At 49.7% G+C, this 25,326-nt stretch overlaps 1 protein-coding gene across 1 annotated transcript in view; it reads right to left on the bottom strand.

Moving 5' to 3' along the window:
* The window catches only part of UNC80 (unc-80 subunit of NALCN channel complex), a 2,521,865-nt gene that overhangs the window by 634,700 nt on the left and 1,861,839 nt on the right, over positions 1-25,326 (bottom strand). Inside the window, exon 49 of the mRNA XM_086955549.1 lies at positions 3,611-3,703. Coding sequence (XP_086811675.1) covers positions 3,611-3,703 — 93 coding nt within the window. The remainder of the gene's footprint in view (positions 1-3,610; positions 3,704-25,326) is intronic.

Raw genomic sequence — 25,326 nt, 5'->3', positions numbered from 1 at the left:
AAATTCCTCAAAACGGGGAAATGGTTGAATATCTAAAGATATTCTCGTCAGTGTGCCAATTTTCTGGTTATTAATATAATTGTCTTGGATATAAACCCAGACGCTAGATTTCATAATGTTAAGATCAATTTTACTCATATTTTACGAGTTTGTCCAAAATCTTGTTAGGCCCAGTTTAATGAGCTAATTGGAAACATATTTAGTCCAGAATATTGACTTGGCACCCCTAATAGAGAGCACTTGCATGAAATAATCTCTAAATTCCTTCCACACAGGGGTGACCCAAAGACAAATCCAATAAACAAGTGGTCTTAGAGCAGCTAGATCTGCAATTCTTTTGAGTCCTAAGTCAAACAACAGGGGAATTAGAGGTGTGCTGTTGGGAACAGAAACAAGCCGTCTAACATATCTATTTTCTACGGCAGGAAGTGGGGAAACATCAGCACATCCCCATATTTCAGCTCCATATAGAGCAGCCCCTTGTGCCTTGCCACGATAAACCTCTATAGCTGGCAAAACAGCACAAGCGCTTTTTTATTCTATGTAGTCTACTAATAGCATTTGCTCTATGCTAGTAGTAGCATACTTTTACTGAGCTGATCATTCCACTTCAGGCTCTCCATTACCTTGACTCCTAAATAATAAAAATTCTTCACCCTCTCCAGTGTTTCCTCTCCAGCACGTACCGCTAAGTTTTTAGCCACTCCCTTCCCAAACACCATCAACTTGGTTTTACTAGCATTGAGCTCCAGACCCCTTGACACACAGAAATCTGTGAATTTCTCAACAATGAGCTGGAGTCCCAGTGGAGTCATGGAAATGAGAAGGGAGTTGTCGGTAAACAAAAGGATCGGTATCTTACTGCTGTTCTGTGTAGGTAATCATTTCTGCAGTCCTTCAGGATGTCAGACACTTCATTTATATAGAGGGTAAAGAGCATAGGAGCAAGGGCACACCCTTGGCGCACACCCGCTGTTTTGAAATGCGTACAGTTAGCTCTCCCGGGACACGCCCCAACAATACGTGCTCGAGGGCCGGTGCCGTTCGTACTTAATGGCGGCGGTATTCCCAGAGCGCCAACAGCTGTTCTGCGTGCCTTGCCACGCCGGAGTGTGGGGGTAGGTTCCTAGAGGCATTGGCCCTGCGCTGACCAGGTAAGCCTGTGTGTTCGGATATGCAATTTTGTGTCTCTGCCCACGGACCTTCTAGCGAGGCCGTTTGATTCTCGGTTCGCTGCCATTCTGTGGTGACTGGGGACTGCCCTCACCCGGGTTAGCGGCGCTGGTGCGACCTACGTGGTGCCTCCACGTCACATGCCACCCCCTGGCCTTGTTGAGATATTACCAAGCGGACTACCAGTTTCGTCCCCGGGGGTGCCTGCCTGCCTGCCACGCCCGGAGGCACCATTAGGGGTTAGAATAGACCGCATCTCATCTCTATGAGTTCCGGTGAGAGGGGCTTGGGCCACGGGCGGCACTAGTTACCCCTTACCGGCGTTAATGGCCCCTCACCTTCGCAATACTAACTGACTGAGCTTGTCATATGAATAAAATGTAGACTATCAGTCCCAGTTAGCCACAAGATGTTGATACACTTTTCTAACAATACGATGAGCATCCCTAGTCTCTCTCTCTCATGATCACATCACATGACCACGCTGGGCGATAATCGACGCTCGGTTGATGTGTCCAGACTTTATATGGTTTTTGTCATGCAACAACTCGCATGTACTCTTCTGTATATAAAACTTTCTTTTTATTCCTCTAGGTCTGATTTTCACGCAGGACCAACGGCCTGCTCTGGTTACTACCCATCAGGTTGTATACTGCATACACTGTAGCCCATTCCGGGCCCCTTACAAGTTTATGAGCATAATTAGGTCCTGATGAATTGCCTATAGGGCATGAAACATGTTGACCACAGGCTAGGGTTGAACGAGACCAAACTACATTGATTTTTCATCTCGGTACCCCTCCTTTCCCTCTCTTTAATAAGGCAGTTAGCCACGCGGATAAAGTTGTCTTAGTGGACTAAACTAACCTTTTTTAACACACTTTCCCACGCTCACTACTTCACTTTCCTAGGCCCCTTACACACACTCACCAACGGCAAGGAACAAAAGAAGTCCATAAAAGTGTAGCACTTTGTGTTACCCGTCAGGCATTGCAGCGCCGGCTTGACGTTGGAGCAGGAAGCCGTTGATGAGGCAAGACAACCATCTTGCGGGATGAAAACAAGTCATCCAGCTAATTAGTTGTGTGAGGCTTCCTAGTTCCGACAAGGGACCCCTTTGGTTCCCTGACTATTGGTTGCACATTTATTCGTAGAGAGAGAGACTACCTTGCCACACTAACATTACCTCTTGGGGAACTTTGTACACTACTTGGTTATATGCTCTTAGGACAGGTACACTGGACCCCCGTAAATATTGTCCTTTTTATGTCCCTCTTTGTTGCCTACAGCTCTCCTGCATGCCCATATCGCACCTGAGCAAAATTATTACTATGCAGTTTGGACATGAGATGGACCAGGTTCCTCCAGGAACTCCCATCCTTTTTAAGGTGAGCCATAGGTTAGAACGGGGGATAAGATAAAAGTAGTCCTAAGATCAATAAACGCCATGTAGAGCTTCTGTTGTTGAAGTAAAATATATTTCCAGTATAATGTGGCAAATCTGGAAACTTGATCTATAGTGCTCTTCTTAGGGCGAAAACCTGCTTGAAGGGGTGACATGATGTTATTTGTGCCTACCCAGTGTAACAACTTATTGAGTATTTGCCTCACAAAGATCTTCTGGGCGTTATCAATTAGGCTAATTGGCCTATAGTTAGAGGGCTCGCAAGCGTTACCCTTCTTAAATATTGTAGCAATCTCTGCCCCCTCCAAGAATCAGGTATCTCTCTCCCTCATGCTATAGCATTGGCATGTAGATTAAAATAGAATGCCCAAATCTCAGGTTCTGATTTATATAAATCCCCTGGGATCTTATCAGGTCCTGATGCCTTAGCGATTTTTAACGCAGAGATGGCATTGGCAGTATCTTCTAGGTGAAAGATAATAGCTGAACCATAAGATTCTGAAGTATCACAGCAGAGCAGATCCATAGAAGATCCTATGTAACCACATGTACTTGAGGGGGTTTCTGCGAAAACTCATACAGATTAGAAAAATGAGATACCCACTTATCAGCCGGTATATGATGTTGGTAACTCTTTGCATTATTGTTATCCACTCTAGTTTGGGCCACAGTGCGCCAAAACAAACTATTATCATTTGTTTTAACCACAAACAACATGTCTTTCCAAATTCTGTCATCCCAACTCTTTTTAGCATGTTTTAACAAGACTTTATAAGCATCACTGGCTTGGGCTATCTGGCTTCTTTCCCCTCCTAGGACAGCAGTCCTTAGGGAGCATTTGGCTTTTTTGTAGGACAAATCATACCATTTGATATGGTTTAGCATATTCTAACAGCACCTGACCCTAATGACAGGTACATGCTGGAAAAGTAGAGGAAATTCTATTTCTAACAACTATCTACAGGCATAATTTCCATAAATTATTTTTGTGATAATGTAAATATAAGACAGGGGCAACAATGCAGATGTTACCTTGTGTTCACACCAGCTGACATGGTGTGGTTGGAGGTTGTGGCTCCTTTATGCCCCTGGTCAGATCTGCTCATCTGAGGAGCAGTCATAGGCCTGAAACACAAAAATCAAAAAAAGCTAATTAAATCCTGAGTCTTATTACTGTCTGATAACAGTAAATAAGCTTTTGATTCCAACACCAATAGCAACATAGGAGCAGTTTGGTAATCACAGAAATCTTGATATAGATAACCTTTTGGATCCCAAACAATCATGCATGAGTCAGCCGCAGTCAAACTGGAACCCTCCACAATATCACTCTCCAAACCACCTTCAATTCTAGATGAACAAGTTACTTACCTTCAGTAACGAAGTATCTGTAAGAGACATACATTAGTTATAGATTCTTTACCTTAGAACTACCCCCAGACATCAGCAATACCCCTGCATGTCGGTAGTTGGCGTCAGTCGAATCTGCGTCTATCGTCGTCGTCGCCGGGATGACGTCGCTGTGCCTTCTTAGAAGCCACCCATGTGTGCTGGCATCAGTTCTGACATGACTTTCCACAGCAGAAGCGCAGAGCCATGAAATACACTGACCAATGGTGCGCTATAACTAGGGCCCTGTAAGGGAGACCCTATCCCTAAAAGGTAGTTTCGAGAGTGGAGAGGATGAGTTGGGCGATAAGGAATTTATAACTAATATATGTCCCTTACCGAAGGTAAGTAACTTCTTCATCGGAAAGAGACTATTAGTTCTAGATTCCTTACCTTAGAATAGATAACCCAACAATACCATCCCTGGAGGAGTGTCTGCAAATCAAAGTTCATACCAGAAAATCCTGGAGGACAGAACGAGCAAAGTAGCGTCCCTCCGGACTTGACTATTCAGGCAGTAATGTCTGGTGAACGTGTGCATAGAAACCCCCATGGCTGCCTGGCAGATATTGATGAGTGGATCTCCATGAGACAAAGCAGTGGTTGCTGCTGTAGCGCTAGTGGAATGAGCTTGCTGCCCCACTGGAGGTTCCTTTTTAGTAAGAGCGTAACAAATCTTGATACAAAGAACCACCCATCGAGAGATGGTACGCTTTTGCACAGCCCAACCTTTTTTGACACTCACGTGGCCAACAAAGAGTTAATCGTCCACCCGGAAATCCTTTGTGGGGTCAAGGTAGAAAGGCAGCGCAAGTTTCGATTCCAGATGGTGAAGACTCTCCTCCTCCTTGGAAGGGTGTGGAGATGGGAAAAAGGTGGGCAGAGTGATAGTCTATCCGAAGCTAAAAGGAGTAACAACTTTGGGCAGGAATGAGGGCCTCGTTCAAAGCACCGCTTTGTCTGTATGGACCCAGGAGAAAGGGGGCTTAGAAGAAGGAGCCTGAAGCTCACAGAGGTGATGGGAACAAGAAAGGCAGTCTTAAGAGCGAGGAGTCTCAGAGGACAGTTGTGAAGAGGCTCAAAGGGAGCACATATAAGGTAAGTCAAAATAAGGTTCAAGTCTCACTGAGGAATTATGAAAGGAGATGGAGGAAAGAAATGAATAATGCCTTCAAAGAACCTACTTACACTAGGGTAACTTGAACAAAGAGGGCTGATACGATACGGGAAGAAAAGCAGATATGGCTGCCAGGCAGCCCTTAAGAGTGCCCAGAGCAAAGTCCTGCTGGGCCAAAGAAAAAAGGAATAAAAGAACCTCAGAAAGGGGATACATAGCCTTTGCTGTACACCATGCCCCAAACTTGTTTCATCAACAAGCGAATACTGTCTTAGTGGAGGGACGCCGGGCTGCCAAGATGACGTTACAGACTTCGGGAAGAAGGTCAAAAGCTGTCAACTGTCATCGCTGAATCTCCACTCAAGGAGGTGGAGGCTGGACAGGTTCGGTTGGAGGACCATCCCCTGCTACTGTGACAGAAGATCCTCCCAAAGGGGCAGTCTGATCAGAGGATTGATGGTCATGCTCAGGAGCACAGGGTACCGAAATCTTTGTGCCCGGTCCGGAGCCACAAGAATGACTTGGGCCCGGTCATGCTTGATCTTCTTCAGCACTCGTGGCAGTAGTGGTAGAGGTGGAAAGGCATACAGGAGGCCGCAGCTCCACTCGTGACGAAAACCGCTGCTGAGGGTGTGCTGCCTTGGAAACTCTAACTAGCAAAACTGCTGACATTGCAGGTACACTTCGGTGGCAAACAGATCTACTCAAGGCTCTCCCCAATGCTGAAAGAGACTGTGTACCACCTCCAAGTGAAGATGCCATTCGTGATCCACCAGTCACTGGCAGCTGAGTTTATCCGCCCTGGCGTTCAGAGAACCTGCAAGGTGTTGAACCACCAGGGTAATGCACTGATGTTCCAGCCATGTCCAAAGGCGAAAAGCCTCTTGACAAAGAGTCCCCGACCCCACCCCACCTTGCTTGTTGCAGTACAACATGGTGGTGGTGTTGTCCATGAAGACCTGCACTGCCTTCCCCTTGAGGGAGGGAAGAAATGCCTTCAGTGCCAAGCGAATCACCCAGAGGTCCAGCAGACTGATATGAAGAACGGATTCCGCCGGAGACCATACTCCTCTGATCTCCCTCTCTCCCAGGTGGCCGCCCCATCCTAGAAGGGATGCATCGGTCACCACCATGAGACCTGGTTGGGGAAGGGAGAGGGATCTGCCTCTGTTCAAACCACCACTGCAGTTGTTGAGTAGTCCACTCTGAGATCTGGACATAGTTGGAAAGATTCCCCTGATGCTGCGCTCACTGCAACTTCAGGTCCCACTGCAGTATCCACATATCCCACCTGGCATTATCCACCAGCAGGATGCAGGACGCCTTGAGGCCCAGCAGCTCCAGAGTCATTCTCACAGAAATCGGGGATAGAGGCTGAAACATCAGAATCAAAGCCCGAATATCACGGACTCGCGGCTCAGAAAGATAGGCCCGAAACCACACTGAATCCAGAACAGCTCCGATGACAGGGAGTGACTGAGAGGGAGTCAGGTGTGAATTCGGCATGTTGATAGTGACCCCCAGCAAATGCAGGAGGTAGGAGACGACAGTCTGGGGCGAGCTTGCCGTCAACAGCCAGTCGTCGAGATAGGGGAATATACACAGATGAGCTGTGACCACTGCCATCACTTTCATGAACACCTGAGGGGCACTGGTAAGGTTGAAGGGAGCACAGTGAACTGAAAATGCTTGTGGCAGAACCATAGGTAATGCCTGGGGGATGGCAGGACAGGGATGTGAAAATAAGCATCCTGCCAGTCCACCACCACCATCTAATATCCGGGGTCAGACAGGACCTGAGCCAAAGTTAGCATTTTGATCTTCTCCTTCCAGAGGAAGTGGTTGAAGGCCCTGAGATCCAACATAGGATGCAGGCCTTTGTCCTTCTTGGGCACAGAAAGTAGTGGGATTAGCAACCACGACCTACTTCTGGTGCAGGGACCCTCTTAATAGCTCCCTTGGCCAAGAGAGCTGAGACTTCCTGGAGGAGAAGCGCCAAATGATCCTCCGACATCCAATCGAAAGATGGTGGCATGGGGGAGGGGTCATCTCAAAGGGGGGGGTGCAGCCTCTTCGGACTATCAACAATACCCACCTGTCTGATGTGATGGCTTGCCAGTGGGGGAGGTGATAGCGGGATCCTGCCACCCACTGGCTGGTGATGGCACTGAAAAGTCAGACTAGCAGGGTTTGGAGGATGTTGTAGGGGGAGGTAAGGGTGGAATGGCCTGCATCGCTGGGTCCAATGTCTGTAACCACGGAGACGCTGGGCAGCTTGCGTGTACTGGTGGCTGATCAGACGTGGTGTGGTGCACCTTCCTTAGCCACGAAAGGAACGAAAGGCAGACTGTGGGGGACGGGAGGATGCAGTGAGGCCTAAGGATCTGGCCATAGACTGAGAATCCTTAAAACGCTTGAGCACCCAGTCCACCTTGTCACCAAAAAGGCGACTGCCATCGAATGGCATGTCCAGCTTGGTTGCTTGAACATCGCCCTAAAAACCAGAAATCCTCAACATTTTTTAGCGCAGAAGAGCTACCAACGTGGCAATCATTCTGCCCAGAGAGTCGGCGGTATCCAGTCAACAGCAGATTGTGAATTTAGCTGCATCTCTACCATCTGCCAACGCCTGGAAGAGAATGGCCCGGGTCTCCTCCGGGCCCTGAGGTAGCACCTGTGCAACCGGATCCCAGACTGTATGGGTATAGCAGCCCAAGAGGCATGCGGTATTCACGGACCGCAGCGCCAAGCTGGAGGAAGAGAACATACGCTTCCCAAGATGATCCAGCTTCTTAGATTCCCTATCCAGGGATGAGGAAGGGAATGAGCCCTTAGAAGAAAAGGCTTGGACCACCAAGCTATCTGGGGAAAGGTATTGGGAGAGGAAAATAGGATCACTCGGAGCCGGGTGGTGGTGGCGGGTAATAGTCCGTTCTACAGGAGCCCCTGCACTGGGATTGGACCAAGTGCCCACAAGGACGTCTGTAAGGGCTTCATTAAAGGGCAACAGAGGTTCAGAGGATGTTGCTGCCAGTTGAAACACCTCTGTCAGGAAGTTAGTCTTGACTGCCACTGTAGGGAGCGCCAGGCTTAAAGCCTCAGCTGCCCTACACACCACCACTACATAGGACGCTCTCTCCTCTGTAGCCACGGTAGGGGGAGAAAGCATGCCAAGATCTGGGGAGGTATCCAGACCACTGACGTCACTCAATTCCTCTATCCAGTCCGACTCCTTCCAGCTGGTCTGTTAAAGGGTCCAGATAACCCTCCCAGTCCTCATCACCACCCTCAGGGTGATAGGGAACACCTTGGATGAACAAGGGAACAAAAGTACCCTCCGGCATCAGATTCAACATCGGCCGACATCGATACGGGTCCATCTCGGGGATGAGGATGGGGACGGTGTCGGCCGAGTGCACGGCCACCGCAAGGGGTTTCATTGCCGGGATGGGTGCCTGTGAAGGTTGAGTAAGGTCAACCAGCGTCGATCCGGTTCCCGGCCTGGATCCTTGGGGACCCTGTGGTGACAGAGCTGCCTGCATTGGAGGCCCAGGGCCCAAAACCAACTCCGCAGGGCCCTAAGGCGCACCAGCAGAGTTGGGCCGCCCAAAGTTACAGTGGAGGGCTTCTTAGAACATAGTCAGGAAACGCCCCGGCTCCCGGAGACTGGGGAGGCGTAGAGTCGTCCCTGAGTCAGGCACCAGAGACGGATCCTTAGAGCGGCTGTGATCTATGTAAGCACAATGATCTCAATACCAGTAAATGCAATACCGATGTACGCTGTAACCTATGCACAAACAGTTATGTCAATACCAGTAAATCCAATGTTAATGCACACCATAACTTATGGACGCAAAATGATATCAATCTCAGTGAATGCAATGTTGATGTAGGATGTATCAACTGTATGAATAATAATGAGAATATTGTTAAATATGATATCAATGACCGCCATGTTACACGTGCATGCGCTCATAAACTTGTATTATTGTTGTCGGATTCATCCACTCCACATCAACTCAAAGATATGTGGTTAGACAGGTCCTGAGACCCAAACCCTAGCCTACCAATTGACAGGTCACAGGTGGGGTTACACTTAGCCCAAAGACAAATGATCACTTAGGGAAAACTCTGATTGATCCCACAAAGAGGTAGTCACACCACAAACAAGAGCAAGGAGATTGGCCCAGTTAAACCACATTAAGCCAAAGGCCCACGTTCCCAAAATACCACAAAGTTGGATGCCACATAACACTCAGCCAATCAGAACATGACATGTATACCACACAGGGTGATCACACGCTCAGCATATCGGACATTTGGACACGCACACACTGGCACACACTAGCTCTCCCCTAGGTCAAGAGCCATCTGTGTCCCCCTTATCAGATGGTTGTACTTGTTTACGACTATGCTGCTTATCAAAGAATGTTGAAGTGTTTTATTGTACCCACAAAATGTATATATGTGCAGCCAAATATTCTCTACTCTGATATTGTCTTCAGACGTGCCTTTGTAGATACTCCCCCGGCTGTGGCGTTTAATAAAACCAACCTATTCCTGTTTGTCAAATGTCTCTTGTCTTTTCATTTATTTAAGGTAAATTCATATTCAAGCAAAATTTTGGCAAGCCAGATAGGAGAGATTGGTTCATGTAGATCGACTGCTGTCAAAGGAAGAACCCTGGCCTGAAAATATTCACATCTGCACAGCGACATTGGTGAGCAGACGCCGTAATTAATTAAAGGTTCTGCTGAATCCACATTTCAGAGGTCCAACCAGAGACAGCCGTCACAGGGTAAGAGACTACATCAGATCCTCAGTCCCAGTAAATGGTACGTAGCAAACTAGGACAAGCACATAGATCACTTTTGCTTCTCTCTTAGTCCGCATGCTAGAGAAGGTGAAGGTAGCAACAGTTTTTATTGCTTGAACTGTTGACACAATCGTTACACAACCGGTACACCCCGGCCCTTGGTGTGTTATACAAGGTCACTAATTTATTACGCTGAGCCGTTGAGCAATACAAAATCAGTATCCCCCTTGGTGTGTTATATAGGTTCACCACCTCAATCTTATTTTTTAGTTAAAAGGTACTATTTTAGGGACTGTCAGTGTCTTAACAATGACGGTACAGTAAAGAAGTGAATGGTGGACTGTTTTGCTTGGACCACTGGGCACCAGACAATCGGTACGCACACCCCCCGGGAGTGACACAGGGTGTAATTTGGAGTTAGGGATAAATTCGGACCGCAGTGAAAGAGATATAGCTTGTGTGCACACAAAGGACTGATAGCAGTCAGCAGTCCTTTTTTTTCACCGCACAAATCATTGCTATTTTTGACCACTGAGCCGATATTGACAGACTATTGAGCTCCCTTAGCTCTGTGTGTAACACAGACCATTCCTCTCCTCGGACTGAAGGCATTGGGAGGCAACAAAGATTTTTGGGACAAAGCAACCATTTTTCTGCCAAATCTTTTCTCTTCTAGTCTCTTTTAGATTTTTTCATTAATGATGTCTTGATGTTGTTGAAATTTTGCAAATTATGCTTCATGTTTAAATGTTTTGTCATGTTAGTAGGTTTATGCATTCCATGAAGTAATAACTACGTTTTCCATTAATCCGAATTTCATACTTGCTATTTCACTGCTAAAAGTCAACTAGTATTGTTCTGAACTAACCATTACAATTTGTTACAGGTTTTCATTATTTCATTGCAGTTGTCATTGTCATATTGTTAAATGTCTTTTGATTCATCAGTTCTATTTGAGCTCGTAACCAGTAGATTGTCTCTTGTACAACCCCTTGTACACAGTTGTCCCCAGAAATAAAGTAGAATTTATAATGATTTTAAATCTTGAGACAATCAAAAGTTTGGAATTTCCTTAAAACGAGTTTCCTAATACATCAAGGAGACTCCACTTGACTCTATGCTAGCTAGGTTCCCAACACATGCCCCGAAAATCAGAAAACATTGCCACGAGTGTGACCCCAATACCGAAGCATTTGCATTCCCCTGGCCTGAGGGGGAAACATTCGATATCAGCATTATAGAGCATACAAAGACACACATACAGACCAGGTCAGAAGAGGGCTAAATAAGAAGCCCTACTTGAAATATGGGACAAAGGAAGGATGACCCCAACTTGCAACCCGCACAACCCCATAGCTAGTGACATCTGGGAAACAGGCTTTAGCTCCGCAGGTCCTGATAGCGAGCACAGCAGTGCAAAGTGGGACCCGCCAACCCAAGCGGAAACATGCCAGAGATCATCCAGGAACTCAAAATCTTGCTTATCCCTTGTCAGCCCCGGGCTACCCTGAGGAGTGACCCGTAGTAACGATGTTAATACACAAAACACCATATCACTCTCTAGTGGACACAGGTGCAGCAAGGTCATGCCTGCGGGAAGAAGCAGGCCCCATATCAAAAACTACTGCCAAAATACAGGGCTTCTCGGGATGGCCGAGGTCAACCTCACACAGCCCCTCGAGTTGGGAATAGGGGAACACAAGGAACGGGAAAAACTGCTGTATTATCCTTCCTACCCGATCAATATATTAGGATAGGACCTATTGTCTAAGCTAAGAATGTCCATCCAGTTCACCAAGAATGGTACTATATAGCCTGCTCCTCCCCTGGAAACACTCCCCAGTGCACAAGCCAGCAGATGGCTCCTACAGTACATGGACCCCAGCCAGGGTGATCCCAGTCTGTCAAGCCCCCTTCACAGGGACAGTCCTGAGTTATACAGAAAGCCTCTTAGAGCTACAAGAGTTAGCTCGGCAGTGGACAAGCCATGCGCACCACCTCATGGTGGGAGCAGCCAACAGGCTAGTATGCAAAGAGCACAAGGATCAGGAGATGCAGAACCATGGCACACACATGCCCACTGAGTCCCCCGATGCTAGGTGTGGAGTTGGCCCAAGGCACATAGCTGACTACATCCTCCTGGGGGACCTCAACTTCCACCTGGAGAACAACAACGACCGCAACACCAGCACCCTGCTCGCCAACCTCGCCAACCTGGGACTCAAGCAACTGGTGTCCACCCCCACCCACCTCGCCGGACACACACTCGACGCAGTCTTCTCTTCCAGCACAGACATCGACTTCAGCCACGCCACTGAGCTTCAATGGACGGACCACAGCTGCGTCCACTTCACCTTCAAGAGAACGACGACCCACCACCACCAGCAACAGGCCGCCCGCAGATGCTGGAACAAGATCACAGCAGACCAGCTCGCCACCTCCCTGAGCCAGCACCCTCCTGCCAGCTCAGCGAACCCCAGCCAGGCCGCCGACAACCTCACGAAGTGGATCAGCAACTGCGCGGACGAACTCGCCCCACTGAGGACCCCGCCTAGCAGACCCGGCAGCAAGAAGGCCCCATGGTTCACCGACGAACTCAAGAGCTCCAAGAAGAACTGCCGAGCCCTCGAGAAAGTCTGGAGAAGGGAACCGACACCGGACAACAGGACCTCCTTCAAACTCGCCACCCGGAAACACCACCAGCTGATCCGCGCCGCCAAGAAAACAGCATTCAAGGACCGGTTGGACAACAACGCACTCAACTGCAAGGAACTCTTCAACATCGTGAAAGAGCTTTCCAACCCCAGCGCAGGAAACAACGACATCACCCCATCGCAAGACCTCTGCAACTCCCTCGCTTCATACTTCCACAACAAGATCGCGGACATACACAGCAGCTTCAACAACCAACCAACGCACACCATGACCGAACAATCGCCCCCCACCACCACCCTCCACGCCTGGACCCCGATCAGCACCGAAGACACCATCCGCACGATGAACTCCATCCACTCCGGATCACCGACCGACCCCTGCCCTCACCACGTCTTCAACAAGGCCGACGCTGTCATCGCACCCCACCTGCGAGACATCATCAACACATCCTTCGACACCGCCACCTTCCCTGAGAGCTGGAAGCACGCCGAACTCAGCGCTCTACTCAAGAAACCCACAGCGGACCCCACCGAACTCAAGAACTACCGCCCCATCTCGCTCCTCCCGTTTCCAGCCAAAGTCATTGAGAAGACCGTCAACAAGCAGATGGCCGCCTTCCTCGAGACAAACAGATCCCTCGACCCCTCACAGTCCGGCTTCCGAGCCAACCACAGCACCGAGACCGCCCTCATCGCCGCCACCGATGACATCCGAGCCCTGATGGACAAGGGAGAAACAGCGGCCCTCATCCTCCTAGACCTCTCCGCGGCATTCGACACGGTCTGCCACCGCACCCTAGTACGGCGCCTCAGCAACATCGGCATCCAGGACAAGGCGCTGGAATGGATCATCTCCTTCCTCGACGGAAGAACACAGAGAGTCCGCCTTCCACCGTACAAGTCAGAGGCCTCCGAAGTCATCTGCGGCGTCCCCCAAGGATCATCTCTGAGCCCCACCCTCTTCAACGTCTACATGAGCCCCCTCGCGGCCATCGTACGCAAACACAACCTCAGCATAATCTCCTACGCCGACGACACCCAGCTGATCCTCTCCCTGACCAACGACCCCGCCGCCGCCAGAGCCAACCTGCACGAAGGGATGAAAGAGGTAGCCGAGTGGATGACAACCAGCCGCCTGAAACTGAACTCGGACAAGACGGAGGTCCTCATCCTGGGCTCCTCACCCTCCGCCTGGGACGACTCCTGGTGGCCTCCCGCCCTGGGCACCGCACCCAAACCGACAGACCATGCACGAAACCTGGGCTTCATCCTGGACTCCTCCCTCTCCATGACCAGGCAAGTCAACAACGTTTCCTCGGCGTGCTTCAACATCCTACGCATGCTACGGAAGATCTTCTGGTGGATCCCCACCGAGACCAGGAAGACCGTCACCCAGGCCCTCGTCACCAGCCGACTGGACTACGGCAACGCCCTCTACGCCGGTACCACCGCCAAGCTCCAGAAGAGACTCCAGCGGATCCAGAACGCCTCAGCCAGACTCATCCTCGACATCCCACGAACCAGCCACATCTCCGGACATCTGAGAGACCTTCACTGGCTCCCCGTCAACAAAAGAATCACCTTCCGCCTCCTCACCCACGCACACAAGGCCCTACACGACCAAGGCCCGAGCTACCTCAACAGCCGAGTCAACTTCTACGCTCCCAAACGCCACCTCCGATCAGCCAACCACGCCCTCGCCGCCGTCCCCCGCATCCGAAGAGCGACTACAGGAGGAAGGTCCTTCTCCTACCTGGCCGCCAAGACCTGGAACTCCCTCCCTCCCGACCTGCGCCTGACCCAAGACCACCTCTCCTTCAGGAAGAAGCTGAAGACCTGGCTGTTCGAGCAGTAGCGGCACCCCCCCCCCCCCCCCCCCAGCGCCTTGAGACCCTACGGGTATGTAGCGCGCTTTACAAGTGTCACTGATAGACAAAAAAAAAGTAGCAACCAGACCAGGCACACTCCTGGGGTTGCCCGGTCCGGCCTCAGGCACCACCCCAACACTTCCCAGAGTAGGCAAGTGGCACAGTCAAGGTGGCCCCGTGAAGAGTGATGTGATGTGTCCCCTGCATTGGAAGTCCTCTACCTCCTATCAAATGCGGTATTCCGGCAAACAACCCCTGGAAGTAGTCCGGCACACCCAACCAGCAAGGTGACACCCCAAGGAGGTATTCTCACCTGTCACATGGAAAAAGCTCCAGGGCCCAAAGCAGGCAGGCTACAAACTGCATTCCTCAAGCAGTGGTCCCCTTGGGGCGTTTATGTAGCAGGTGAGATCGCCCTACAAAAGACTACAGTTACCACAAGCTTGCAAATGGCACCTGGCTGGAAGAGGACTCAGCCACGGAGCCCCATAGGGGCTGGGAGCCCCAAGGCCCCAGAGAATGTCACTATTACTACTGGAAAAACCACAGGACCGACTATTGTCACCTGAAAGCAAACCACAAATAAAAAGGCATAATTCCAGGACAGCCCGCACAGAGTACCCATCCACAAAATCAAGCCCAAAGCAACAAACTTGCACCTTCCAATCAACCCCAGGGAAATCAGGCAACCAATGCCCACCCACCACAAGAGGGACCGGTTGGCTGGCCAAGCGTGTGGCATCAGTCACGTCAGACAGGGAGCCCTGTCCAGCAAGGGCTGGTTCACAATGTGGCAAGGGGTAGTAACTGTTTGAGAAGTTAACGCCTTTACACAATCACAAAATACGAACACACAGTAGCATCCAACAGAATGTAGTCCCCTCATAACATTGTGCAGATACATTTTGTTACCTACATCCATAACAGACGTGTAGGTCGCTAAATGTTAGGTCGATTGGATCCAGGTGCATATAATGGTCTAGGCCTCTGTATCAGGCTAGCTCATTATATTGTGTCCACCTATGGTGAGGCACTGTGCACTGAGTCCAGGCAACACTTAGTGATAGTGTGCATAGTCTATAGTGGTGATAACCAAAGCTCTCAAGGGGTAGGCGTGAAGAGCAGCTAAGGTTTATTCAGGAGGGTGCAAAGCAGGTGCATTTACCTTATAGTCTGTCAGTAAGCTTACATATAAGATAGAACCACACCAGGTGAGTATAATTTTTTTTAAATTTATTAACACACACTAGACACCAACTTGGTATATCTCCTATCCAGATTTCAGAGATATGATATACACACAAGAAATACTTCAGAAATAGGTAAGTAGCATAGGAAAATACATGGGCCACTTTGGGGGGGGGAGGGACCATATAATAAATAGTGGAATGTGAATAGGTTACCAAAATGTGACTAATACCCAAGGGTGGAGAACCCCAGTGGAAGCACGGAACCAATCAAGGTGAGTAGCCAGGATCCCCAAAGGGGCCCGGGTACAAAGTGGTTACATCGGATCAAATGTCCGTAGGATAACACAGGGTATGTTGCGGTTGTATTTTTACTGTTCAATGACCCTTCCCAAAGGACCCCGAAGGAACCACTTGGATCAAGGAGGTTGGAGAGCCACCCCACCTGTGGACACCCAGGAAACCGGGATACCTACCCAGGGAACCCGGGTGCATGGGGTGAAGTGGTGTCAGAACCGCTTGTTGAAGCCAACAGTGGGTCGTAGAGGATCAGCAGCTACAGAGTCTCATGGACCAAGTTGGTGGAACCAGAACTTGGAACCCAGATAAGAAGAACCTGAAAGAATTGGGGATAGAGTCCAAACCTCCCGGAGGTGACCAGGTGGTACATGAGAAAAATACCAGCCATTGTCAAAGTGGTTGTTTCTGTAGCACAGTGAAGTTGAAGCAGCAGCTGTGGAGACCAGATGACAATGCTGGAGCACAGAAGTCGTCCACGAGCATGCCTGCGCCGGTCGATGAGTGCAGGAGGGTCAGTGGCCGCAAACAATGGTTTTGGGGGAGAAGATGCTTTGTCACAGACCAGCAAGGTCAGTGGGATAACCCAGCAAGGGTAAGTCAGAGCCAAACTTCAATATGCAGAAGAGCCAGCATGAATTGATAGAGCCCCCTTGAGGACCCTCCGACAGCAGGCACAGGGAGTTGCAGGAAAGCCTCAGAAGCACACAGGAGATGAAGGCCCACGATGCAGAGGACGCAGGTAGGTCGTCGTTCTTGGAACTGTGCAGTGCTGGAGGCTGGGGCTTCTTGGTGCTTGAAGATCTTCCATGTAGAGAGCCAACAAGCCTTGGCAATGTCAAACAGACGCAGTGAACAGGGAGGCAGTTCATGTTGCTGGAGAGGGATTTCAGTCTCCCAAGTTGCAGGGAATTCTTGTCAGGCCTCTGGAGAAACAAGAAACTACTAACTGTGTTGCAGAGCCGGGCAACAGGATCAGCAAACTGGTGGTCGACATAGAGGTGCTTGCGGATGCAGGGAAGTGACTCCTTCCATCCAAGGGAGATTCCTTCTTGCTTAATGAAGGCAGAGTCCTTGGGAACTCGGACAATGCAAGGCCATGGAGTTGTAGAACTTGAAGAAGCACAGGGACGAAGAAGCAGCAGTAATCTTCCCACCGGAAGCAGTCTTGTCTTCAATCCTGGCTAGAAGAACAGCAGAGTTCCAGTGTTCACCAGCAGAAGAGTCTTTAAAAAGTCTTTAGGCGAAAGGCTATCAGATCTTGAAGTTGTTGACGGGACAGATCTAAGGACCCACGGTTAAGGGAGCTCTTAACTAACTCTAAAAAGGGGAAGGACATCTTCTTTGGTGCCACCCCTATCAGAGGGGTCAGGAACAGTACTCGGCTGCCCTAACTAGTCAGATGCTGCCAGGATTCAACATGGCAGTATCAAGTGGCGACCTCGAAGAGCTCTTGGCACCTCCCAGAAAGGAGCTGGTCAGGGGGTGAAACATATATATATCAGAAACAGTTGTCTCCAGGGGCCCTTTACGAGAGTGTATGCGGAGGGGTGAGGATCACGGAGATTCGCTCGCCAGCCACATCAAAGATCAAGGAGTTAGCAGGGCCCAACCCACTGGGGAAGTACTTACGCTAAGAGAGCCTGCTTTGTTTGGACTCAGAGGTCTGAGTTCTGACACCCCCCCTCGCTGGACTGTCACCGATGCCTCAACCAATTGTAGCGGGGCATTATGTGTTTAAATGTGGATGTGAATCACACTTGCACTGTTTGGCGGCATTTAAGAAAGTCAGCAATTGACGAAACGCGTCATGCCATTATGGATTAAAGAGCTTGTTTCCAGTGATGCATGTGTGCTTCAGCTTCTTGGGTGTACCTGAGGAATGTGGTTTTGGTGTTGGGATGCAGCCATAAGCATTGAGGAGCGCCCGCCCCACAAGGTATTTCGGCGGTTGCGTGGCAACCTATTGGTAGCTTCAAAAACCTTTTGAAATACGCCGATAACGCCGCATCCCCCTAAAAGCACCCTGCCAAAAATTGCTTGGACTGTCACTGCACAGTTGGTGGTGACTTACTACAGTTGTCTCCAGGGGCCCTTTACAAGAGTGTATCTGGAGGGGTGAGGATCACGGAGATTCGCTTGCCAGCCACATCAAAGATCAAGGAGGCATGGGGAGTTAGCAGGGCCAAACCCACTGGGGAAGTAATTACGCTAAGAGGGCCTGCTTTGTTTGGACTCGGAAGTCTGAGTTCTGACACACCCCCTCGCTGGACTGTCACCGATGCCTCAACCAATCGTTGCGGGGCATTATGTGTTTAAATATGGATGTGAATCGCACTTGGACTGTTTGGCGGCATTTGAGAAAGTCCGCAATTGACGAAACGCGGCATGCCATTGTCGAATAAAGAGCTTGTTTCCAGTGATCCACGTGTGCTTCAGCTTCTTGGGTGTCCCTGAGGAGTGTGGTTTTGATATATTTGTATATATATATATATATATATATATATATATATATATTTAAACATCACGCTGTCAGCTGTAGAAATATCAAGGTTAAAACAATTAGCACAGCATTCAGCTTTATGATTCTATGGGATTGTCATTGTCCAGCGTGGCTTTTACAGCCATCAGAAATTTAATGAAAATTCCTTATGTTTAGGTTTAAGTCTGTTTTATTGTCGCATTTGCATAACAAGTTAACAGTGCACATCGTGAGAGCGAGCCTCTCCATTTCACATTATGATAATGCAACTTTTATACCCCTCTAAGAAAAATAAAGTAGAAGGAAAGAAAAAGAAACACCCCTGTCCCACCCAGTGTTCCCTCCCCCCCAACCAACCCAGGTACCACTTGCTATGTAATGTACGGTGTTGGGGTGATTGTGGAACTTTCTTGGGTGCGCTCCGTATTCTAAGTTGCGTCTAGGTCATTGAGACGTAGTAATCACAGATAGGGGGGCAGGCCAGATCTCTGAACTCCTTAGTTAATAAAGCTATGAAGGGACACCAAATGATTCTAAATGTTTTGCCCCTTGATGTAAGGGTGAGTTTTTCCATCCCCAGTATGTCCCACAGACGTTGGAGCCATGCCCTGTGGGTCGGGCAGTAGGTGCTCCCCAAAGTGCTAGTATGGTCTGATTGGTGGCTCCCAGGGCTATACTAATCTGGTGTCCTCTGTGGGATGTTAGGGGTTACGTAAGAGGGTTTCGGAGGCCTAGTAGAGTATACAGTGGGAATATGGGGAGCTGGGTAGAGAAGAGGGTGTCTATATCATCTAGTACCGAAACCCAGAATGCTGTGACCCCTGGGCAATCCCAGAGTAAGTGTGTGAGCGTGCCTTTTTGTCCCACAATGGAGCTAGCAGTTATCACTGCGAGCTGGATTCCCCCAATGGAGTCGCACAGGAATTAGGTACTAACAGTAGGAAAGTTTAATGGCTGTTTCAGTGCTTGCTATGTTGTAAGTGGTGTGTGGGGTCGATAGAATATGTAGTGTCATTCCTTTAGGAAGAGTTAGCGGCCTATTTCAAATTCCCAAAATTTCTGGGAGGGGGATTTATCTCCAATCGGATTAGGATGGAGCAGGATTTATAGCTACGAGATGAGGAGTTTGTCTGCTGGTTTGCCTAGGAGCCATTTCTCCTAAGATGTCAGCGACCTTCCTGCTCCCTGATGCATCGACAGGTGTGTTAACCAAGGACTGATTTGGAAATATCAAAAGAATTCAGTTCCGGAGATGGTATAGTCTGTCTTTAGATTTTTGAAGGAGACCAGCCCTTCCTGATAAAAAAAGTGTCCTATCGCTTTACAGGGCACCTCTCGCCATACCTGGAATGACGGTCCAAGTCCAGGTGTGAAGTCGGGGTTGTCGGCAATAGGGGTCAAGGGGGACAGCAAGGTGGTCAGTCTCCCTCTGCATACGCATCCGTCCCACACCCTAAATAAAGAGAGCGTTATCGGCGAAATGTATAGGTTGGGTGCCCAGTGAGCTTGTGGCAGAAACGGGACCTTCGCCAGCGAAGTTCCCGCCAGGGCTCTATCCATGAACAGCCAGTGCTTCATTGTCTCAGCCCTGGAGTACTCCACTAAATAACGGAGCTAGACGGCCTAGTGATACCGAAGAAGGCAGGGTATGCCCAGACCGCCCTCTGCTTGGGGGAGCCAACTTTGCTCCTTACTCATTCTGGGCCACTTACCTGCCCATATGAAGTGATTCAGTGCAGTCTATATGGTCGCAATTGTACCAGTCGGGGGGGTAGTAGTAGGACCTGAAATAGAAAGAGAATCCTGGGCAGAGAGGTCATTTGTGCAACCACAACCTGAACTAATAGGGAAAGTGGATAGTGTCACCACTGGTCTAGTACAGTACGGATCCGTTTTATTACCGCTCCGTAGTTTAGGACATTTGTCCTCTCTAGTGTTTCGCAGAGCTGAACTCTTAAGGATAGAGTTGGGCACCCAACAAATCGTTTGTGCTTGCGTTAGCTTCTCCATCTCAGAAAGGGGGATTGTGAGATTAAGAGCCTGAGACTTGTGAAGGTTCATTCGAAATCTGGACACCCGTCCAAACTCAGCTAATTTATTGAAGAAGGGGGCAGTCTCTCAACTGGGTTGTCAAGCATGACCATAACGTCATCTGCATAAAGGCTAATGCAATACTCTTCCCCTCCCAAGGGAATCCCACTGATTTGGGGGTGATCTAGTACCCACTGCGCAAAGGGCTCCATATAGAGAGAGTAAGAGGGGGGAGAGCAGGCAGCCCGGTTGTGTGCCTCTGCGTATTGGGAAACACTCAGAGCCTAGCCAGTTGACTCTCACTGAAACCGTAAGGGATCCGCAGCCGCTAAGGATTCAAGATCGGAATCTCTCCCCGAATCCAAAGTGCATCAGAGTTGCTCTTAGAAAGGGCCAATGGACACAATTGGAGGCATACTCAGCATCCACTGATAATAGCATGCTGGTGCCTTGCCTACAGTGTGCTTTATCTATGATGTGCAGGAGTCTTTTGGTATTGTCCGCACATTGCCTCTGCAGGACAAATCCCGCTTGGTCAAGGTGTAAAAGACCTTGCATCAGAGGATTGAGGTGCGATGCAAGAATACCTTAAAGGATCTCGCCTCGAGCATCGAGGCCAGGAGAGAGGACGAGTCCGTAATTGTGTTAAAAAGCCAGGTGAGGACTGGGGCGAGCTCCGAGCAGAAGGTTTTGTAGAACCCAGAGGAAAATCCATCTGGGTCCAGGGATTTCAACGATTTCCGCCTCGAAATGGCAGATATGAATTCTTCGACTTGTATGGAATCATCAAGGGAGGATGCTTGGGAGTCTGTCAATTTGGTTGTGGGAGAGTCATGGAGATAGAGTGTTATGGCCTCGGAGGTGACAGATTGATCTGAATATAATGTCGCATAGAAGTCCCTTAAATGGTCTGCTTTGGAAGCGTCGTCTACCAGCTCCTCCCCAGTCTCTGTCAGGAGGGAATTTACTCTATTGGCTTGTCGCTGAGCTCTGAGCTTGGTGGCCAGAAGCCTTCTGCTCTTGTTCCCATTTAGATAAAATGAGTGTTTGAGAAGCAGCAGAGCGAAATCCGCTGTTTCAAGGTCCCAATCGGCCAGTTGTTTCCTTGCGGCCTTCAGCTGGTGCCAGACCCTGGGGGCACCGGTGTGGTGGTGGATAAGTTCCAGTTCTTTGACCTATTTCTGCAACTCTGCTCGTTTGATCTTGCACTGCCTATTCTTGACGGCTGAGGGAGATATCAGCTCCCCCTTAACAACCACCTTCAGTGCATCCCAAACAATGGGGAGCAGCATATCTGGGCTGTCATTGACTTCCACATAGTTGAGTATAGCCGTCTTAAAACGCATGACCACATCTGGTTTCTGCAGTAGTGATTCCCTGAGCCTTCAATGTATTTGTGCATTTCTCTGTTGGGGATTGTTTATATTGGGGATCAGTGCTGAGTGGTCGGATAGGGCTCTTGGGTCAATTTTCACAGAGTGGAGGAGTTAGTGTAGGTCTTAGGTTCCCAGAAAATAATCTAAACAGGCATAAGATTTATGAGAGTGTGAATAAAATTATAGTCCTGGGTGTGGGGATGGGATGTTCTCCACAAATCTATTAATCCTGCCTCACTTAGCCAGGTGAGCCCGTCCGCCAACAATGACCCGTTTCCCCCCTCCCTATGGACAAAGCGGTCCATATTCTTGTCAAACACTATGTTGAGGTTACCCCCTATCAGACCCAGTCTGTCCTGCGATGTCAGGGTCCCCGCTGAAGCCTCTCGAATTAAGTGCTTCTGCCCTTCTTTAGGCGCATAAAGGGTGTCCAGGGTTAGCATCTGTGAGCGTAGCAGAATTTGATAGACCAGGAGGCGATCCTTGAGTTCCATCAACTTGTGGCCAATTGAATGAAAATAGGATAGCCACCCCTGCTGTCTTGCACCCTGATGAGGAGAACAGTTGCTGCTGGAAGGATCTGGATTTAAGTCACTGAGACTTGCCCGCAAGGAAGTGGGTCTCATGAAGGAGGCACATATCTTCCCAAGTGAGCTCCAAATAGGTGGGAACATTTTTGCGTTTAACTAGGTTATTAAGCCCTTTATCATTTAGGGAGATTACCTTGAAGGTGTCACCTGTAGTCATTGAGGATTAATGCGTCATGCTAGGGGATAGTGGTTCGTCCTGTTGTCCTTCTAACAGTACTGGGTTCTAATGTGGTTGCCCAAAATGGAAAAAGTGATACTGCAATGTCCCTGTCGCCCCTAGAATTACACCCCTCAACAGTGCAGCACAGTGGTACATTTCAAGCACACATTCACAAATAGAAAACATGAACAAAGTCTCTGGAAGGGAGAGGCCCATTGAAGCGGCCTCAACCCTCCAACGAGAAAACCACAGGAAGGGGTTCTTTGTGACCATGAGTCTGCTTGGAGACTCCCCCGCACAACCTCAGTAAGCATCTATTGTTTGACCAAGCAATAGGCAAGGCGAACTGTGCGAGTTCAGTCAGCTTCTCCGGACGTTTGGATGCCCGCCAGGCTCTTCAGGACTCCTTTCCTCTCCTGCGCCATCACTTCTGGATCGGGCTTTAGGGCCCGCATCCTCCGCCTTTGTCACTCCCAGTGCCAGGACCAGGCCCTTGTTCCGACCACTCCCCCTGTTGGTGCCTCAGACTGCTCCTTCTGGAGGAGGGTACAGGCCGCATTGAGGGAGCGCATCTGACGAGTTTTCCCCTCCCAAGTGATGATGAAGGGGTGACCCCAAGTGTACAGAATATTGTGCTCTCTAAGGAATGTGGTCACTGGGCAAAATTGCCTTCTCTTCTGCAGAGTGATCGCCAACAGGTCTTGGTACAGCTGGAGCAGTACCCCTAGCAGGATCAGGGCCCCTAGCGGCCTGAAGAATACGTTTTTTCAGAGGGAAGCTGTGCACACAGGCCAGGAATGTCTGGGGTGGCATGTTCGGAGCTCTGGGGGGCCAACTTGGTGGACTCTGTCCAGGCGAATGTCTGACTCTGGTGTGTCGCCCAGAATCTGGGCAAAGAGGGCCTTCACATATTCCTCTATATTCCCTGCTTCGGAGGTTTCGGAGGTCGTTGAGGCGTTCCTAATCCGTATATTGTTATGCCTTGACCTGTTCTCAAGGTCCTCGTCGTAGGCCTGGAGATCTATTTGTCTATCAGTGAGACAAATTACTTCCTGTCGGAGTTGCTCAAGCTCTTCGTCTCTGGTGGTCTCGTTCAATTCTAGTGTATCCACTCTGTCTCCAATGTCAGAGATCTCTTCCCTGGCGCCTTGCAGATCCCCTTTAATCGACTGCAGATCTTCTTTAAGCAGCGTGAATAGGGACTTGAGGTAGGAGTGGGTAGTAGGGGCCTAGCCATCGACAACGCCCTCTTGGGGTTGGGAAGCTGTCAAGAGGTTTGGGCAGCCCTGAGCCCGGGTTTTGGTGAGTATGTCTTTGAGTGTGTGGTCTTTTGTGGCTCAGGAGTGGCCATCCTCTTCTGGAGGGCGGAGACCAGGGAGTCGCTTTGGGAGGGTGTGGGGAAGTCTCCATCCTCAGAGGCAAAGTAACGAAAGCAGGGATATCTGCAGCGCCCCTCCGCTCAACACAGCACAGTGGGTCGGGCCCGGATAACATCACAGGTAGTGCTGGGGTCCCAACCACCCTTCACCTCCGAACCGCCTGATCTTGCGTAGAGTCCCAGCCCGAGGGGGAAATGCAGCAGACCCAGAAGCCTGGGCCTTCCTGTGGGTGGTTCCCGGATCGTGGTGAGATTCCTAAAGCTTAGGCTGTGTAAGAGGGAGACCAGGCAGTGTGTCTCCCAGGGGGAGCTACAGGAATGCAGCAATTTACTGCCTCACACACCCTGGTACCTAAGGTCAGATGCTATGAGGATGCTGTGCTGGACTGATTCCTGGGCCTCTCACCTCAGCCCCTCCTCCCTTCCCCGGGCTTCGCCCAAGGTGATCGCTTGGTCCTTGGTCGATCCCCGCTCCACTTCTCTGCTCAGGGCCTCCCTCTGTGGTGGTGCTTGGCCCTTGTTCGGACCCCTAAATCAGAGCCCGCACCGCTTTCTGGGCCCTTGATAGTGTTGATGGTGCTCCCAAGGCTGACTTCATCCTCTAATTTCAGACCTGCCAGGCCTAGGCACACCACAGTGTATTGCCAGAACTCAATGATCACTCCTTCCACTTTAGGGGGCTCTCACCTCCGTACCCCTTCAATGCTCATTTTCAGAAGCTCTAGATACCAGCCTCTTTTTGCCCACTTGGAACTACAAGAATGGCTTGGGCCCAGTCATTCTTGATCTTGTTGAGAACTCTGGGCAGAAGTGGAATGGGTGGAAAGCCGTACAGCAGGCCTGAGCTACACTTGCGACGAAGATCGTCGCCGAGCGATAGACGCCTTGGAAAAGGCAGGACCCAGCTTGTGGTGAGTCACTTGGACCTTGCTGGTTCCGGCACTGCACCTTCTTCGCTTTCCACGTTGTTTGCAGTTGTTAAGGCAGGAGAGTCAGAGCAGGCCCAGAGCAAGCAGTGAGCCCACTGAAGCAGAAGATCCTCAAGTGGACCCACAGGTCGAAAGCGCAGGAGTCGTAAGTGTACCTCGAGCAGCTCAACAAAGATGAAGGCTCACGGTGCAGAGTTTATTTTCAAGTTTACTTTTATTATGCATAGTTACTGAAAACTATTGCACTGTTGTGAGCTTATCAGGATAAAAAAATCGTTTTGGTTCAGCAGTAAAATCATTTACACGTGATAAAAAATACTGTGGGGTGTTTGCATACAGAGGTTAAAAAAAAAGATAAAACCACTCAATGGCTAATGTTAAAATGTGACAGTGAAAGCCAAGGGCCATAAAGAATGTGCAGTGCAGTGCTACCTGATTGTAATATTGATGGATTGATTTGGCCTGCGATGTGCA

This window comes from Lissotriton vulgaris, chromosome 2_1 (genome assembly GCF_964263255.1).
Source record: "Lissotriton vulgaris chromosome 2_1, aLisVul1.2, whole genome shotgun sequence".
NCBI lineage: Eukaryota > Metazoa > Chordata > Amphibia > Caudata > Salamandridae > Lissotriton > Lissotriton vulgaris.
This window is presented reverse-complemented; position numbering and strand designations above follow the sequence as displayed.